Source organism: Pristis pectinata, chromosome 3 (genome assembly GCF_009764475.1).
Source record: "Pristis pectinata isolate sPriPec2 chromosome 3, sPriPec2.1.pri, whole genome shotgun sequence".
Classification (NCBI taxonomy): domain Eukaryota; kingdom Metazoa; phylum Chordata; class Chondrichthyes; order Rhinopristiformes; family Pristidae; genus Pristis; species Pristis pectinata.
In genome coordinates, this window is record NC_067407.1 from 41,195,555 (window position 1) to 41,216,162 (window position 20,608).

A 20,608-nucleotide genomic window follows, 5' to 3' on the forward strand; every position below is an offset into this window, starting at 1 on the left:
AAAACTATTCTTCCAGCAAAGCTTCCAGGAAACTCATCAGTGAAAGAGATTAGGTGACACAATAGAGGGTTAAAAGTCCCATTTTAAGAGTCCCATTATAAATAAAGGCTCCATGCTCACAGCTATTTTTTGTAGGTAAGAGCATAGTTGGTAAGCTGTTTACAGAAACTTACTCGTACAGCTTGGAAGCTTTTCTGCGGAGGACATCATAGTAGGTGGCACTGTGGATGCTTCGGATTCGACTTTGAACAAGGAAACTATGGAAACAGTGTGTCACAAAGAGAGACATAGCTGACAACAGGGAGGGGAGCAATAGATGTTGCAGGAAGCACCACCAACCAAACAGGACCTACAGACAGAGGCTTATTCCCCAAGCTCACTTGGGAGAGCAGTGTGTCTGATGATTGAGATTGTTGCATCATATGGCTACAGAGATCTGCAGGCTCTCTGATGAAGACTTGCTACTTGTGGGCACAAGTGGCCACATATTACCAGTGGCTATAAAATGGCACCACTGCATACAATACTTCTGCTTTTAGTCCATTCCAGGGTACTTTCAGAGACTGACAGTGATCTTGATGTAGTTCACTGATGGATAATTTGTGGGCAAAAATATTCTGTACAAACAGAGCTTAGATTTATGTCTTAGATGATCCTGCAGCTCTGATCCTGCAGAAGAGGCAGTAGACTGGTTTGATCCTTGCTCTGATTTCTTTGGTAGTTGCAACCCGCACTTGGTTAGTGTTGAAATTCATGAAACCCCGCCAAAGACTGCTGCCCTACATCTAAGTGAAGCAGAATAGTACAGTGGCATGAGACACAGTGTGTGATATGCTGCTTGAATCTTGCAGGAGAGACAGAACAGGTACAACATGGGAGGTTTTGAAAAGAGTTCTCAGTCAAGTTCACAGGTGGCAATATCCTTCTAGGCCAGCAGCATATCACTTGGGCATCAGTGCAGGAAATGAGATTTGAGCAGATGTTGTTTTGTAAGGCAACAGAAATGCTGGCACTGCATCTGCTTTTCATTGGTGTTCAGGGTCACAGAGGTTGACTCCTGTTTAAGCTCCACAAAGAAAGACAATCTCTCAATCCTTTACTTGATCATTCCACAAATGTTTCAACTGGACACCGCTGTCCTTTCCCAGGATATTGAAGATATGCTGGCAGGATTGGCAGATTATTATGACACAGGAGGAGGTTATTCAGCCATTGGGTCCATGCCAGATTCCAGCAGACCAATCCCATCAGTCCTATTCTCCTTCTTTGTATTTCTGTTGCCCTACAACTTTCTCTCTCTCTCTCTCTCTCTCTCACGTCACAGTCATCTTGCCACTTTTCTACACTTAGGTTAATTGGCTACTGTAAATTACCCCTATCAGGTAAATCTTTGAGATCTGGGAGGAAACAGATGTGGCCACGGGGAGAATGGGCAAACTCTACACAGCGGTCTGGATCAAACCCTGGTCCCTAGAGCTCTGACACAATACTACTAACATGAACAGTATTGTGTCTTGTGGTGATGCACCCTCAGAAGGTATCAGCTCCTCTGAGGAATCACTGTCAGCAAGACTGGAGCTACTGATTTTCACATGTTGGCTTTGGAGGAGAGAAGAAAGGAACTGGATTTAATTCAGGTAATGTACAAGAGTTAAAATGCACATGACTGCACTGACTGTATTTCATTGGTGCTAAATATAAGTCAATAAGTCATTGAAATTTAGTACTAGCACTGGACCAATGAAGTCCAAATTTTGCCACTGCTAATACCTGGGGATGCTAGTATGGATTTTGCTTCTACTTTGTGCTGGTTCGTTCCAAAATCTTGTGGTCTATCACTGCTTCTTTCTTATTCTATTTAGTCATAGCCAGAAAATTGCCCATAATGGTATCTTTTCCCATTCCCTTTCTACTGTCGCTGGAGATTCCATTGATTTATCTTTGCCTGGTCCTATTTCTCATCTGCACACTCCCCCTCAGCAAAAACACACGAGGTTTCATGTGTACTCTGATCGCACACAGTTCTACCACACCACAATCTCTATAGATCTATCCACCATGTCTAAATTTTCAGACTGCTCATCTGAAATCCATCACTGAATAAGCAGAACTATTTTCCCAAATAAATAATGAGAAGACCAACTCTTTCATCCCCAGTAGAAAATCTGTTCTTTAAGCCCTGACTCCATCTTTCTTCCTCATTACTATGAGGCTGAACCAGAGAGTTCAAAGACTTTTGATCCCTACAAGAGTTTCCAAACACACTTACTGAGATCACTTTATTCCATTGCCAATACAAACCACAGCTCTGACAATGCTGCTGCAATACTCCTCTGGGCGTTCATTATCTCCACACCTGACAACTTCTGGCCAGGTTCCCATCTTCCTTCATAAACTTGTCATCCAGATCTCTGGTGTCTGTACCTTAATGTACTCTAAATCTCTTACACCCATCATCCCCTGTTCAATGACCTACAGTGACTCTCGGTTATACAGAGAGGCAATTTAAAAGCATCTCAAACTCATTGACATATCTCATCTCTCCCTTTCCTTGCAACCCCTTTTTAGAAACAGAACATTGAAAAGTACAGCATAGTACGGGCCCTTCGGCCCATGATGTTGTGCCAACCTATATAAAGGCTTACTCCCTGATCAATCTCATCCTTCTCTCCTCCACAGCCCATAACCCTCCATTTTACCTACTTCCACGTGCTATCTAATGTCCCTATTGTATCAGCCTCTACTACCACCTCCGGCAGTGCATTCCAGGCACCCATCACTCTTTGTGTAAAAAACCTACATCTGATATCTCCCCTAAACTTTCCTCCTCTGACCTTGAACTGATGTCCTCTGGTATTGCTGCCTTGGGGAAAAGGTGCTGGCTGTCCAATCTATCTATGCCCCTCATAATCTTATACACCTCTATCAAGTCGCCTCTCATCCTGCATTGCTCCAAAGAAAAAAAACCCCAACTCGCTCAACCTTTCCTCATAAGACACATTCTCTAATCCAGGCATCCTGGTAAATCTCCTCTGCACCCTCTCTAAAGCTTCCACATCCTTCTTATAATGAGGTGACCAGAAATGAACACAATACTTTGTGTGGTCTAACCAGAGTTTTATAAAGCTGCAACATCACCTAGTGGCTCTCGAACTCAATCCCCTGACTAATGAAGGCCAATACTAGACAAACAAAGGACTGCAGATGCTGGAATCTAGATGAAAAACACTATGATGCTGGAGGAACTCAGCAGGCCAGGCAGCATCCATGGAGAAAAGCAGGTGGTCTCCACGGATGCAGCCTGTCCTGCTGAGTTCCTCCAGCATCATAATGTTTTCCAGCCCACCATACGCCTTCCTAACCACCCTATCAACTTGCGCGACAACTTTGTGGGATCTGAGTTTGGACCTCAAGATCCCTCTGTTCCTCCACACTGCTAAGAATCCTGCCATTAACCATGCTCTCCACTTTTAAAGTTCGATCTTCCAAAGTATATCACATCACACTTGTCCAGATTGAACTCCATCTGCCACTTCTCTGCCCAATTCTGCATCCTGTCTACATCCCATTGTAACCTACGACAACCTTCTACACTATCCACAATACTTCCAACCTTCGTGTCATCTACAAACTTACTAACTCGTCCCTCCATTTCCTCGTCCAAGTTATTTATAAAAATCACAAAGAGCAGGGGTCCCAGAAAGATCCCTGTGGAACACCACTAGTCACTGTCCTCCAGGCAGAATACTCTCCATCTACTGCCACCATCTGCCTTCTGTGGGCAAGCCAATTCCGAATCCACGCAGCCAAGTCTCCATGGATCTCATGCCTGATTACTTTCTGGATAAGCCAACCACGGAGAATTTTGTCAAATGCCTTATTAAGGTCCATTTACACCACACCGCTCTACCTTCATCAATTTGTTTTGTCACCTCCTTGAAAAACTCAATTAGGCTCATGAGGCACGACCTGCCCTTCACAAAGCTATGCTGACTATCCCTAATAAGACTATGCTTCTCCAAATGCTTATAAATCCTGTCCCTAAGACTCCTTCACAATAGCTTGCCCACCACTGACGCAAGACTCACTGGTCTATAATTCCCAGGATTATCCCTATTACCTTTCTTGAACAAGGGAACAACATTTGCCATCCTCCAATCCTCTGGTACCAGTCCTGTGGCCAGGGAGGATGCAAATATCATCGTCAATGCCCCAGCAATCTCTTCCCTCGCCTCCCGTAGTAACTTGGAGTATATCCCATCCAGCCCCGGGGACTTAACTATCCTAATGTTTTTCAGAAGCTCCAACACTACCTCTTTCTTAACCTCAACATGTTCCAGCACATTAGCCTGCTCTATGCTGACCTCACATTCGTCAAAGTCCCTCTCCCTGGTGAGCACTGAAGCAAAGTATTCATTAAGGACCTCCCCTACCACCTCGGCCTCCAGGCACATTTCCCCCTTTATCCCTGAGCAATCCTACCCTCACTCTAGTCATCCTCCTGTTCTTTACATACATGTAGAACGCCTTGGGGTTTTCCTTAATTCTACTTGCCAAGGCCTTCTCATGTCCCCTTCTAGCTCTCCTAAGTCCCTTCTTAAGGTCCTGCCTAGCTACCTTATAATTCTCAAGAGCCCTGCCTGATATTTGCTTCCTAAACCTTAAGTTCGTTTCCTTCTTCCTCTTGACTAAATGTTTCACCTCTCTTGTCAACCATAGCTTCTTCAGCCTACCATCCTTTCCCTGACTCAGTGGGACAAACCCACCCAGAACCTCATGCAAGTGTTCCCTAAACAGCCTTCACATTTCTTCTGTGCATTTCCCTGAGAACATCTATTCCCAATTTACACTTCCAAGTTCCTGCCTAATATCATCGTAATTAGCCCTCCCCCAATTAAAAACTTTCCCATATCATCTGCTCCTATCCCTGTCCATGGCTGTGTTAAAGGTCATTGAGTTGTGGTCACGATCTCCAAAATGCTCGCCCACCGAGAGGTCTGTCACCTGCGCAGGTTCATTGCCTAGTACTAGATCCAGTGTGGCCTCTCCTTTAGTCAGCCTGTCCACATACTGTGTCAGGAATCCTTCCTGGACACACCTAACAAATTCTGCCCCATCTAAGGAGATAACAACAACCCTCTTATTTTTGCACTAAGGAGGTGCCAGTCAATATTAGGGAAGTTGAAGGCTCCCATGACAACAACCCTGTTATTTTTGCACCTTTCCAAAATCTGCCTACTTACCTGCTCCTCAGTGTCCCGGTGGCTATTTGGGGGCCTAAAGAATACTCCCAATAGAGTGATCGCTCCCTTCCTGTTCCCGACTTCCACCCACATTGACTCAGTAGATGATCTCTCCATGACTTCCTCCCTTTCTGCAGCTGTGATACTTAGCAATGCCACTCCCCAAATTAGCAATGCCACCCCCTTACTTTAGCTCCACAACTTACTGCAATCACTGCAGTCCTTCAATTCTGGTGTTGCTTATCCTCACCTTTAGTTGCTCCATCATTGGCATGATTTCCGGAATTCCCTTCCTAATCCTTTGTGCCTCTCTATTGCTCATCCCTTCTTTAAGGTGTTCCTTATGTCCGTTGGTATCAAATTTTGTTTGAAAATGCCCCTGCAGAACACCTTGGAACCTTTCCTATCATTGGAGGCTCTGTATAAATGCAATCAAGTACAAGATTTGCCATCTCTGATACATAGATGTCATTGTGTTTTGGATTTTTTTCTGCACACAGACAGGCACTCATTGATCTGTCATGCAAGGCCAAGTGTCACCTGTGAATGCAATGCATTCAGTGATGGTTAATTGGGCAAGTACATATTCCTTGGGGTAAGTTGACTGTGGTAGGTTCATACCACATAAAGACTTGAGTGGGTTGCGTAGGAGGATAAGAGGAAGATGAAGATGAAGATATAGAATCATAGAATGATTAGAGCACAGTTACACTGTGTCCACATCAACCCTCCAACTATTCGAACCTTCCTCCTCTATATCAGCAAGGTGTGTGCTCCAAATTCCAGCCACGTGTTGTGTAAAAACATTTTGTCTCATGTCACTCTTAATTCCCTTATTTTTTATCTGTGACCTCCACTCCTTGATCCCTCCACCAAAGGGAACAGCTTGCCCCATCTACTTTCTTCCAGGCCCCCCATCATTTTTATATATTTCAATCAAATCCCCACTCACCCTTCTCCTCTCAAAAGAAAACAGTCCCAACCATTCTAATCTATTCTTGCAATTGTAGTTCCTCATCTCAGAAATCATTCTTGTAAATCTTTTCTGCCTTCATATTCTCCCTATAATGCAACAACCAGAATTTAACATAATACACAAGCTAAGGCCAGACCAGTATTTTGTAAACATTCAGTATAATTTCCCTGCCTCTGTACTCTATAGATAAACCCAGAATTGTGTCTGCCTTTTCTCAACCTGTCCTGCTACTTTCAATGGTTTGTGCATACATACCCACTGTGCTCCTGCACTCATTTTAAACAGTAACCTTTATTCTATATTACATCTCCTTATTCTTCCTACCAAAATGCATCACCTCTCATTTTTCCACATTGAAATGTAGTTGCCACCCCATCTATATCCTATTGCAGTCCATCACTATCCTCTTCACAGTACTGTCAAGTTTTGTGTCATCTACAAGCTTAGAAATTGTGTCCTGCCCCTGCCAGATCATTAATATAAATTTAAGAAAAAGCAATGTCCCCAATCCCTGGGAATGCCACTGTTCACCTTCCTACAGTCCGAAAAACAACCATTCACTACATTAAAACAGAACAGTTGCACTGCTGAAACCAAGGAAATGTGATATGATAGATTCTTACTGCATAAGGGTTTGAATTGGGAGTTAGGGTACTGCAGGATACAGATGAGCTTGGAATATTTCATCTTTCCTGGTGCAGCCTGCTACAGGATGTTCATGCTCACCATATCATTTCTGTAGCTTTCTTCTTCAGCCAATTCTAACCATATCTTCTCGATTCTGGCAGCAGCTTTTTTTCTTTACCAGGGGTCATAATCTATTTCGTCATCCTAATGGTTTCAAGGGGCTTCTTTGACTCTCTTTTTATATTATTTAATTCATCTAACCACTTCAAATCCCAAATATGCACTATGTAAGAATATAAGAAATGGAAGCACAATTAAGGCCATTGGCCCCATGCACCTGTTCCACCATTCAATAAGACCATGGGTGTTTTTTTTAAACCTCAGATCCACTTATCTGAACCAGCCGTAATGATTCCAAGTGCCCGAAAATCTACTGAGCCTTTAAGTAGTAATGCTGAATTATACAAATCCACATCACACCATCTCACAAAACTCTGACATTAAATTCTGTCAAGGCATCCCAATTGAAATTGTATATTCCCATCTGCAGTATTTCGTTTAGGCTATCTACGCTAATGTTCTGCTACAGAAGTTGTCTTTAGCTAGAACAGTAAGAGGATGGTAGATAAAGTTCTGGGCATGACATTATACTGCCTCCTCCATCACCATGTGGATATTTTTAAATTGAAGAAAGACCAAGGAATCTTAATTTTACAGGAAAGGAACTTGCACTGAAGCCAAAGGCAGTTGGCACCTCCATCTGAGAAATTACAACCTCTCTGAGCAGTGGCATGATGGCAGAGTGGTCAGCACTGCTGCCTCACTGTGCCCACAAACCTGGGATTGATCCTGACCTCGGCTGCTGCCTTGGTGGAGTTAATGGGCATGTGAGACAGATTATGTAGAGGGGCATGGTAGCGGGAAGAAGTTGCAAAGCTGCAGGGAAATAAGGAGAGAGGGATTTAGACTGATGAGTTTGCACTGCTGTGAGTGGCATGGACTTGAGGGACTCAATGGCCCCTTTTTCTTTTATAGTAGTTGGAATGTCACAGACTTACTCTGGCCTATGGATCTAGATCAGTCATCTACAATTTGTGAGAGGAGGGGCCTCGAGGAGAGAGGTGAGAGAAAGATAAATCTTTAATAACCTCTGCTCCTTCATAACACCACCACGAAGTACCTGCAGAAGGCCTTGCTGAGATTGTTGGAGAGATCTGGGAGAGGCATAAGGGCCCTGCGGCAATTAGGAAGGTTTCCAAGCAGCTCTATAATCAGAGCATTGTTAGTTTGTGGCTGTGCCCTACCTGTGGATAAGACTGTCACCCGTGCATTGGAATCAGCAGCCATCAAAATTCACCAGCATCTACACCAGACTCTGTAAAGAGCGACAGTGCCATAGTAGATAAAAGTCAAGTAACTACTAACTCACGAGGCAGTGAATTTGTTTAATAGGCTAGTTTGACATCATGACATTAAATTTTTTTTAAATTTTATTTACAGCGTGATAACAGGCCCTTCTGGCCCAACGAGTCCGCGCCGCCCATTTTAAACCCATATTAACCTACCCATACGTCTTTGGAATGTGGGAGGAAACCGGAGCACCCGGAGGAAACCCACGCAGACACAGGAGAACATACACTTTAAATAAATTTTTCTTTTACATTCATAGTTTAAAAGAACAAAACTGCAGCAAAATACCTCATACATTGTTATCCAGGTAAACATATCCAGATAACAGTTCAAGTTGATTGTGAAACATAAAACAGCATTCTAGCTGAATTGGTAGCATTAAATGTATTACAGCATGTTTATCTGTTTAGAAAATACTTTGAAAATGAACTGTAATTCCTATTCACTTCATTAAGGCTCAAACCTTTCCGTCTTTACCTTTAGTTCAGTCTGCGTTTTTTTTATGTTTAGCAAAACAGATTGATTTTTATTACGAGTCAATAACGTGGGCAATAAAATGCATCAATCTTTGGTGTTTAAAAGCATAAATAAATAGAAATAACAACAAATTATTGCATTGATACCATATGTCTGTGCTCAGAATTTGTAACTGTGTTGAAGCTGTAATACGATTTGAAATTTCCTTCCCCTGATTTTAGAGAAATACTTATGTGGGATACCTACTATTTGCCAGACACATCGATAAAGGCTGACCTTAACTCTGCTACTTTTGAGGCTGGATTTCAATCAATCATTCAAACGCGCTTGGAAGCTAAAGCAAACCTATATCAAAATCAAATTTAGCACTGAAAGAGATGCAGTTAGTTACAATGTCATGTTGATTTTCTTTTATCAAGACTGTTAGCTGCTTGGTTAAATATTGGTGATCATTCACAATATTTCTGCTTGTGGAAGCAAATCACTGACTGGCTAACTTCAGCAAAATCTTCATTTACTTTCACACAATCATGTATGGCTTTGGGTTTTTGCTGATTTCCACCCACTTATTTACTCTTCCAGTGTCTTCCTCACCGTTATGCAACATACCCCACAGACAAATGGAACTACCCAGTAATCTATATGCTTGTTTTGAAAGTAACATGCAGCATTCAGTGAGCAAATATAAATGAAAAACAGAACTGCAGATGCTGGAAATCTGATATAAGAACTGAAAATGATGGAAACACTCAGCAGGTCAGACTGTGGAAAGAGAAAATGAGTTAATGTTTCAGTCGAAGACCTTTCATCTTCAACATGTAATGTTAGCTCTGTTTCTCTTTCCACAGATGCTGCCTGACCAGCTCAGTGCTTCCACCATTTTCAATTTTATTAAGGCAAATAGTAAATTCTACATAACTGTCATTTATTGGTGAAATAACTATATCTTCAATGTAAGCTACTGGGGTGATTCTTTTTATATTAAATTCCTACAAATCATGCACTGAACTCCCTAGTTGAGTTTTTCTTTTATAATTGTATTCATTAATCTCCAATCACAAGATATCCAATGCCTTTTTTTCCCCATTTTCCATCTCACAGATGTTTACATTATTGATTCCACTGTTTTTGATTCAGCCAAATGGCAGATCATTCTAAGTTCCAAAAAGCCAAACAATACACCAAACAACCTGTCCAATTTGGGATAAATTCCCCAGTAAACCATAAGTATGTGCTCACATGCTTCTCCTGAAATTTTAAAATTTAATCATGCTGTGTTTTCATGTACTTTAAGAGGAGAAAATATTGGGTGCATCTGAAGTTTAAGTTCCAATGAATGTACATTTGCACTGTGAGTATTTCTGCCTTAAGCTGATATACAAGTTACTTTAATGTTGCATTTTTGACACAGGTAATATTACCACTTGAGGAAATATTGGTTAGTTCATTCCAGTTTAACCTGTATGACAATATGCCAAGGAGCATAATTTGCTCTGGACAGTGCCAATATATTGCAAAATAACTTGAATCCAAGGTTGTAACTGGTCCCTCAAAAAACTGCAGGATTCTCATGATTCACTAATAACACAAAACCATGTGGATGGGAAATCTCAGCCCTGATTACGTTGCCTTCATGTAAGATTAGCATGTCCCATTGTAGGGCTATTGTAGTGTCCTGTATGGTATCTGATCTCTCACTCTAACTACCTGAGTAACCACCAATTTCTGCCAGGTTTTTATACTACTCATTTTTATAACATAATATGGCAAAAAAAAACATGAATGATCCTGAAATAGGGTTAAGTTTTGGATTAGCTTTAGACTGGAAGAAGCTACGAAGTTTGCACTAATAAAATTGTACTAATAAAACACCTGCTGTTTTGACTCAAAAGGTAAAAATGATTACTTAAAACACTAGAACAACTTGTGAAAATAAGGAGTTAGGCAGGCTACAATTTAAGTGTCTGTTCTGTTAAACTATCCAACTGGATGAGCTGAGCACCATATTTCTCAGCAAGCGACGTGCATGTCCTTGAATCAGCAACTTTTTACCCCAAACAACAATATTCAGAATTCTTTCACTTGGTTTCAACTAACTTGTTAAAACCAAGCTGTAAAGTTAGAGACTCTGATGTTGCTACAACATCAAAGCAGAGAGTTATAGTAATTTTTGAAGTGTCTGTCCCTGTATGTTTCACTGGAACATTAACATCCATAATTAGGTCCCCAAGCTATCATGTAAACAAAAGTACTGAGGAAACATCAACTTTCACTCAATAAGGGTAGTTAAATATTCCCACTTACCTCAATAGAAATGATTTGTGCTGCAGGAATGGTATGCCAAAAGAAGGTAAATGAACTGTTGATTTTTTTAAAAACAATGTTGATACTAACCTTTAACAACAGAGTTTATGATATACTGTCGTGTGGGGTTCAGGAACTGGAAGTCATTATGTGATTCAGTCTGAAGATGGGAAATATAATTGTTTGGTGCAGAGAGCACAGTGTTCCCACAATCCAGCCTATGCTTCAATTTCAGGATTATACATTTGGCTTCTGCTTTTACTCCATGCTGTTGGGAAGTAAAAGCAGAAACTAATCACGGATGAATAGTTTGTGATGAGCAAATCCATGAAGTCATACAGTTATGCAGCATGGAAACAGGCCATCTAGCACAACACATCCATGCCAACCTGAGCTAGTCCTATTTGCCTGTGTTTGGTCCATATTCCGATAAACCTTTCCTACCCATGTATCCGTCTAAATATCTTTTAAACATTGTAGTTGTATCTGCCTCTACCGCTTCTTCTGGCAGCTTGTTCCATATATCCACCAGCCTGTGTGTGAAAAAATTGCCCCTCTGGTCCCTTTTAAATCCCTCCCCTCTCACCTTAAACCTTTTCCCTCTAGTTTTGGATTCCCCTACCCTGGGAAAAGACTGACATCGTTCACCTTATCTATGCCCCTCATGATTTTATAAAACTCTAAAAGCTCACCCCTCAGACTCCTACAGTCCAGGGAAAACAATCCCAAGCTCTCCTTATAGCTCAAGCTCTCCAATCCAGGCAATATCCTTGTGAATCTTTTCTGCAACCTTTCCAGCTTAATGACAGCTAGGTGATCAGAATTGCACAAATGTGGTCTCAGCAATGTCTTGTACAGCTATAACATGACATCCCAACTCTTGTACACAATGTCCTGACTAGTAAAGGCAAGTGTGCCAAACGCCTTCTTCACCACCTTGTCTACCTGTGTCACCACTTTCAAGGAACTAATACCACCCCCCCCCCCCACCTCTCTCTGTTCTACAACACTCTGCAGAGCCCTACCATGTAATGGGGAGAATTTTTGCTGGCTGAGTTAAGGAACCCTGTGGGATGTGTATCACTTTCCTGCGTGCTGTATTTTTCAATGATTATCTGCTGAAGAGGAGGTGATATGGCAGCTGACGCTAAGTAGTCATGCTTGAGAGAGATGAAGGTTAGTGCTGGAGGGAGGGAGATGATTGATGGTCTAATGGTGGCCTTTATGTTTTGATCCTGCTGGTTGACTTTTCCGTCCCAACTGATGTCCCGGCCTACGACAAAACAAATGATGTACCTCAGTGTTCTGGATAGTGCACAGATGTGTACTCTTTTAAAATTGTCTTTCCACAGCAGCAACTCTGGCTGCCCCAAACTCAGATTCCAGCCAGACAGCAAGGAAAGATCTGAGCACCATGTGGATCAAGCTAACAATACGGGAATTGCCTGTGTTGTGCTGGGCTCAACCAGAATCACCAAAGCAGATTATCACATTGCAACTTATTTCCAAACTGCCTGCACAATAGCAATGAGATATAACATTGCCATGAAATGTTTGAGATCTTTGGAGGAGATGCTCTTGCCTAAATTCAAACCGAATCAAATAAATCAAAGGATGAGGTGCAGGTCTCAAGACCATTTTGGAAATGTCTAATATAAACGTTCTCTCTTCTACGACAGTCATGGCTTGAGTTGTGTTGATGCAACGCAGATGATGTACCTGTAGGCTGACATGCGTACACACACTGACACAGAGGGCTGCATGTTCCTATGCACCTACCAGGGTCCGACCTTACACTGGAACGCAGGAAATCGCCACTCGATATGTGTTTAAGACCAAAGCATTTCGTTATTCTCTGAGAAATGGTTCCTTTCCCGGAGCCAGGCGCGCCCAGGATGACAGCTCGCAATATTTTGGAAGCCATCTTTCAAACTGGCTAATTGAAATTAAATTCAGCAAAACGGTTGAGGAAAATAAAACACGGTGGAACCTAAAGGAGGCGGGGGAAAAAAAACACCATATTTCACAATCTGGACACAGCTCCAGAAAATACGTTTTATTTATAAAGTGCTCCGTAATTCTGAACCAAATACAAAATTCAGTTCTTACAATTAAAACGTTCCTATATTTAAAGAGACTGGATTCAACACTGAAATATTGTATATTGAAGTTTTGCTTATACACAAACTTTCTGTAGCAAAATATTTAAATACACCTACCACACACTGAAAAAATCTTTTATTTAAACGTGCTGACACTTAATACGATGTACTTTCACAAACGTGACTAAAATTGAAAAATATTTTAATTTTTTGATTCTATAAAAATCTAAATTTGCCTTTTACTCTATAAAGTCGTCCTTATTTTCCTGCGACATGGCGTAAATAGGGATTGAAAAAATATATTCGCGTCAGTAAAGGAATTATGCAGAATCCCAGAGAAAACCTGTACTTACTTTTACTTGCATTGAAGTGGTGTATTATTGGTGAACACGGCATTAAAGACACGACTGATTTCGCTATGATGTAAAAATTCTCATTTCTGTACCACACAGTGAAAGTATGCGGGCTCGCACCTCCCCAAAAGTACACTGGACCATGTAGTTCGCACGGTATCAATTATACGGAAATCAAATTGCTACACAAACTACAAACGTCGAAGCAATGACTGGCTGACCAGAGCGTCGAAGCAGCGCATGCGCTGGTAGTATGTGTCTGCAGCCACTGATGAGCGCTGGATCAGATTTGAGGATTAAACTGTTCAACGGGATAAAATCGAGAGGCAAGCAGTAAATCCGAAATTATTGCTCTGAAAATTAATCCATTCTTTGGGTTACGATCGAAAGGTAGAAGAGAAGTAAAGACTCTCATATTTTTATTAAGTTATAATACGAAGGGACGAATTCTACAACTCCTCAAACATTAATATTATTAAAAGGGTGAAATTTAGGGTTCTAAAATTTTGTTCCTTTCTCATGTCTCCAAAACCTGATAGCAAGTTGAACGAGCCAGCAGAAGTTACGTTCTACGTGCGAGTCGGCCTTGTCAATGGCAATACTAGTCGGCCACTTGGCAGGAGCATTACACAAGCCTTCATTTGTACTTTGAATGAGAATTCAACAGATTTTCCCTCTTCCTTATTGAAGTGGCATGGCAATCAATTGTTATTGCCTTTTTTTGACAGCCATCTTTAAGACAGATCAAAAATCATACCTGGAGACCAGGTCTGTGCAGAATAGTATATTAATGGGAGATTTTCTATTGATTCACAATAACTTCAGGTTCACCTCCAAGTTACACATAGTCCTGACTTGGAAATATATTTCCATTCCTTCCTTGTTGCTAAGTCCTGGAACTTCCTACTCAAAGCACTGTGGGAATACCTTAACAGAAGGATCCCAGCTACTGGAAAAGGTTGCTCACTATTGGGCGGGGGGAGGGGAGGAGAGGAGAGGAGAGGGGGGGAGGGGAGGAGAGGAGAGGGGGGGAGGGGAGGAGAGGAGAGGGGGGAGGGGAGGAGAGGAGGGGGGGGAGGGGAGGAGAGGAGGGGGGGGAGGGGAGGAGAGGAGAGGGGGGGAGGGGAGGAGAGGAGAGGGGGGGAGGGGAGGAGAGGAGAGGGGGGGAGGGGAGGAGAGGAGAGGGGGGAGGGGAGGGGAGGAGAGGGGGGGAGGGGAGGGGAGGAGAGGGGGGGAGGGGAGGGGAGGAGAGGGGGGGAGGGGAGGGGAGGAGAGGGGGGGAGGGGAGGGGAGGAGAGGGGGGAGGGGAGGGGAGGAGAGGGGGGGAGGAGAGGGGGGGAGGAGAGGGGGGGAGGGGGGAGAGGGGGAGGGGGGAGGGGAGGGGGGGGGGGGGGGAGGGGAGGGGGGGGAGGGGGGAGGAGGGGAGGGGAGGGGGGAGGGGAGGAGGGGAGGGGAGGAGGGGAGGGGAGGGGATGGGGGAGGGGATGGGGGAGGGGAGGAGGGGAGGGGAGAGGGGGAGGGGAGGGGGGGGAGGGGAGGAGGGGAGAGGGGAGGGGAGGGGGAGGGGAGGGGGGAGGGGGAGGAGGGGGGAGGAGGGGAGGGGGGAGGGGAGGAAGGGGGAGGGAGGAGGGGGGAGGGGAGGGGGGGAGGAGGGGGGGGGGAGGGGGGAGGGGAGGGGGGAGAGGGAGGGGGGGGAGGGGGGAGAGGGAGGGGGAGAGGGAGGGGGGGAGGGGGGAGAGGGGGGGAGAGGGAGGGGGGAGGGAGAGAGGAGGGAGGAGAGGGATGCAGGGAAGAGGAGGGGTGGGAATTGGGGGGAGGAGAGGGGGGAGAGGGGAGGGGAGAGAGGGGGAGATGGGGGAGAGGGAGGGGGGAGAGGGAGAGGGGGAGATGGGGGAGAGGGAGGGGGAGAGGGAGGGGGGGAGGGGGGAGAGGGGAGGGGAGAGGGGAGAGAGGGGGAGAGGGGAGGGGAGAGGGGAGGGGAGAGAGGGGGAGAGGGGAGGGAGAGGGGGGAGATGGGGAGAGGGAGGGGGAGAGGGAGGGGGAGAGGGAGGGGGAGAGGGGGGAGAGGGAGGGGGAGAGGAGGGAGAAGGGGAGGGGGAGAGGGATGGAGGGAGGAGGAGGGGTGGGAATTGGGGAGAAGGGGGATAGAGGTGGAGTGGTGGTAATGAGGGGGAGGGAATGGGGGAAGGAGGGGAGGGAGGAGGAGGGGGGAATGGGGAGGGGGAGAGGGAGAGGGAGGGAGGAGGAGGGGTGGGAAAGTGGGGGGGAGGGGAGGAGGGGGGAGGGGAGGGGGAAGGGGGATGGAGAGGGGGAGGGAGGAAGGAGGGGGAGTGGGAGGGGGTTGGGGAGGTGGAGGGGGAGGAGGAGGGTGGGAGTGGGGGGGAGGGGAGGGGGAGGGAGAGAGGGGGATAGAGGGGAAGTGGGAGGGAGAGTGGGAGAGGGAGTGGGGGGAATGAGGGAGAGATGGGAAGGGGAGGGAGGGAGAGTGGGAGAGGGGGTGAGGAGGAAGAGAGGAGGAGGAGGAGGAGAGAGGGGGGAGGGGGAGTGGGGGGGAGGTTGGGGGGAAGGGTGGAGAGGGGAGGGGAGAAAGGAGAGGGGCGGGGGAGAGAGGGGAGGGGAGAGAGAGGGGAGGGAGAGAGGGGGAGGAGAGGGAGAGGGGAAAGGAGGGAGAAGAGGGAGGGAGGGAGAAGAGGGAGGGAGGGAGGGGAGAGGGCTGGTGGAGGGGAGGAAGTGGGATGGATGGGGTGAGAGAGAGGGGGGGGAGGTGGAGGGAGGGGGAGTGGTATTAGGAGGCAGAGTTTTGCTGGAGAGGAAGAAGACCAAATGCTTAATTAACTTTAAAAAGAACTTTCAATAGAGCCATTGTAATCTAAATGATACCATTTTAACAGTCTGAAAGGGCAGAGGGAGATACAAAGCATATTCACAATGTTATAGATTCATAGTTAGAGAGCACCAAAACAAGCCCTTCAGCCCAACTTGTCTGTGCTGACTGACTGAGGTGCTTATCTAACCTAATCTGGTTTGCCTGCGTTTGGCCCATATCCATCAACCTTTCCTATCCATGTACCTGTCTAAATATTTTTTAAACATTGTAATTCTACTTGCCTCTACCACCTCCTCTAATAGCTCATTGCAGATACCCACCACCTATTGTATGAAAAAGTTACCCTTCAGATCCCCTTTAAGTCTTTTCTCTCTCACCTTAAAGCTATGTCCTCTCATTTTAGAGTCCCCTACCCGAGGAAAAAAGCTGCGACTATCTACTCTATTTATGTCCCTCATTATTTTATAAACCTCTATAAGGTCACTTCTTAGCCTCCTCTGATCCAGAGAAAACAGTCCAATCTCTCCTTATAACTGAAGTTCTCCAGGCAACATCCTTGTGAATCTTTTCTACACCTTCTCTAGCTTAATTACATCCTTCCTATAGTATGGCGACCAGAACTGCACACAATTCAAGTGCAGTTTAACCAACATTTTGTACAACTGTAACATAAAGTCCCAACTCTTATGCTTAATGCCATACACCTTCTTCACCACACGTCTACCTGTGTTCCCACTTTCAGGGAACTGTGTACTTCTACCCCTTGGTCTCTCTCCAACACTCCCCAGGGCCCTGCTATTCACTGTGAATGTACTGGCCTGGTTTAACTTCCCAAAATGCATCTCTTTGCACCTGTCTGAGTTAAATTCCATCTACCAATCCTTTGCCCACTTTCCCTGTTGATCAATATCCTCTGTAACCTTGGACAACCTCCTTCACTATGCACTATCCCAAAATGTTGGTGTCATCTGCAAACTTACTAATCATGCCACCTAAGTTATCATCCAAGTCATTAATATATATGCAAAACAACAGAGAACCCAGCACTGATCCCCAAGGCACACCATTGGTCATAAGCATCCAACCTGAAAAACAACTCTCCATTACCACTTGGTGCCTCCTATCACCAAGCCAGTTTTGTATCCAACTGGCTAACCAATCCTGGATCCCATGTGTTCTAACCTTATGGACCAGCCTACCATGAGGAACCTTGTCAAAGGCCTTGCTGAAGTCCATGTGGATAACATCTGCTCTGTTCTCATCAATCCTATTGGTCACCTCTTCAAAAAACTCAATCAAATTTGCGAGACACAATTTCCCATGCACAAAGCCATGCTGACTACCCCTAATCAGTCCTTGCCATCCTCCAGGCTTCCGATATCTCCCCCATAGCTAATGAAGGTACAAAAACTTCAATTTCTTTCCTTACTTCCTACAATGTCCTAGGATACACTGACAGGCCCTGGGAATTTTTCCAACTGGATGCACTTCAAGACCATTAACACCTCCTCTTTCATAATGTTGATATCATTGTTTGTTGTTCCAGATTTCAGCATCTGCAGTCTCGTGTCTTCTTCCCATTCGCCAGATGTCCCTTTACCTACCAACAGCCTCTCCCAATCAACATTTGTAAGTTCCTGTCTAATGCCATCAAAATTAGCCTTGCCCCAATTTAGGACTCTAAGCTGTCCTATCCTTTTCCACAACTGTTTTAAAACTAATAGAATAATGATCCTTAAAGATGGCAGGACAAGCTGATAAAAATGTTGAAAAAATGGCTTGATAAATAGGGGCATTGAATGTAAAAACAATGAAGTCAAATGATTCCAGGGTTGGCTGCAGCAGCTTCCTGATGGGGGTGGAGGTGGGGGTGATGCATGATAAATCTTCTGGCCAAAGATATTTACCTGTTTTTAATAACACACAGAAATATGTGGTTTAACTATGTTATCCTCAAATGGAGAATAAAAGTATATATTAGTGGCAAGCAGATTAGATTAAATTATTACAGTTTATAGTACAATGTTTATAGGGGAACAAGGATAAGTCAATGAATAATACTAAAATTAATTATCTTAAACAAATGGACATTTTGGAGAAACAGAAGCAGGAGTGGATTCAGCTCATCGTGCATTTTACCTGACCTCAGTGCTACTTTCTTGTGCAAATGTCATATTCCTTGATTTCCTTAATATCCAAAAATCTATTGATATCTGTTTGGAACATACTCAGGAAATGACTCCACAGAACTCTTGTGTAGAGAAGTCGAAAGATTCACTACTCTTTGGGTAAACAATTTTTTTCTCCACTCAGTGACTGACTCCTTATTTTGAGACCACTTGTTCTAGATACCCTACCTAGGGAAAACATCATCTCTAGCCCTTCAGGTCCCCTAGATATTTTGTGTTTTCAATGAGATCTCCCTCCTAACTCTTGCACTTTCAATGAAACCCATTAGGTCCTTGCCAGCTCTGGGGGAGCGATCTCATTACTCACATTCCCCCTCTCCTTATTTCCTTGGTTAAATAAAAGCTTATTGCTAAACACATCATATCAGATGACTTACTGTATTGTATTTAATTTTTTAAAAATTTAGCATTTAAAGGAAAATAGAGTACAACTAAGCAAACCTAAGTGCACATTTTTGCTAACCTATCAAGCCTATATGACAATTCCAGTCAAACCAAAATCCAAATATATGAAGTCACAGAGCATGAAAACAAGCCCTTTGGCCCATTGTATCTGTGCCGTCCATCAAGCACCCATCTACGCTAATCTCATTTTTCCTCTCACCTTCCCATCAACTTCCTTGCTCCCTCTCACAATTCCCCTGTCACCCACTTACACTCGGGACACTTCATTATAGTTAATTATCTTATCAGCCAGCATGTCTTTGACACCTGGGAGGAAACCAGAGTACCCAAGGGGAACTGGTCTCATTTCAGGGAGAACTTACAAACTTCACATCAACAGCACCTGAGGGCAGGATCAAACCTAAGTCGCTGGAGCTGTGAGCTGGTAGCAGTAACCGCTGCCCCAATGTGCCATCCCACTGAAAATTCTGAATTCCAATCTGAAAATTCAAAACATTTGTTCAGATTGTTTTGAGGGAGTGATCTCAGTTAAACCAGCAAAAGACAAGATTTAAGATATTTATTTATTAGTCACTTGTACATCGCAACACACAGTGAAAGGTGTCTTTTTGCATTACTGAGAATGTCCTGGGTAGCAGCCTGCAAGTGTCGCCACTCTTCTGGCACCAACATAGTATGCTCACAACTCCTAACCCGTACATCTTTGGAATGTGGGAGGAAACTGGAGCACCTGGAGGAAACCCACGCAGAATGGACAAACTCCTTACAGACAGCAATTCAGGTCTTAGAGAAACCTAAAAATTAATTCAAAAACAGAAAAACAAATGCATGAAAGCATGAAACAGCAAAAATCAAGATGTAAATGTCATTTCTGAAACACACCTTCAAGGTTTCCACTACATCAATGAGAAACTAAAATATAAATGAAAAATGTACAGAAAAAGACTAAGCTACTTCTTTCTTCTTAGGCAATCCTTTGGGATCAAGGACAATTTGCTTCTACTCCAGTTCTGTGGGTTCTGAGGTAGCTGCTGAGGCTGATGGGGGACCCACAGACTCATCCACAGGTGAGACAGAAGTTGCCCAGTCGTGTGAATGGGTGGCTGGTTTGTGAGGTGGTGCATTCCTTCCACCATTGATGCTGAGTTTCTGTTTACCTCTGACACATTGAATCAAAGTTCTCAGTGTCATCCTGATCTGTCTCCAACATTGAATGATCATGGGCCAAAGGTTCCCAGGAGTCAGAAGAGGTGTTGCAATTTTTTTGAGAAGGCTCTGAGAAAATCTCTTTCCATGATAGAGCTCGGAATAGATTGTCTGTTTCTCAGGAGTCTTTTTAATGTAGCTGACTGAATGCAATCATGGCTTCAATGCTGGGGATTTTGCCCATGAGAAAACACTGATATTGGTTCAGTTATGCTTCTATTTTACTTAGAGGATTTTGAAGAGACATCGTTGATGGTACCTGTAAATTGCTTTTAGGTTCTGCTGTAGGTAATCCATATGTCAGAAGCATCTAGAACAGGAATGACTTCGCTGATAGAATATGAATTTTGTACCTTTAAACAGTTTCCCTATGACAGGAGACTGTGCTGGTGCATTGGAGGTAATGGCGAATTTCTTCATCGATATCTGCCTTTGCAGAGAAATGGCTCCCGAGCTACGAGAAGTGATCTACACCTTGCAGGGTCTTGC

General features: G+C 44.2%; 1 protein-coding gene across 2 annotated transcripts in view; it reads right to left on the reverse strand.

The window, feature by feature from the left end:
* Positions 1-13,610, reverse strand: part of ak4 (adenylate kinase 4) — a 55,657-nt gene extending 42,047 nt beyond the window's left edge. The window contains exons 1-2 of one of the 2 annotated variants that reach the window (XM_052013007.1): positions 13,493-13,610; positions 12,817-13,027 (exon numbers count right to left, since the gene is read on the reverse strand). In XM_052013007.1, coding sequence (XP_051868967.1) covers positions 12,817-12,961 — 145 coding nt within the window. In that variant the 5' untranslated portion in view covers positions 12,962-13,027; positions 13,493-13,610. Of the gene's footprint in view, positions 1-11,037; positions 11,093-12,816; positions 13,028-13,492 lie in introns of those variants that run through there. The other variant, XM_052013008.1, reaches the window with a different exon arrangement.
* Positions 13,611-20,608: the final 6,998 nt, after the last annotated feature.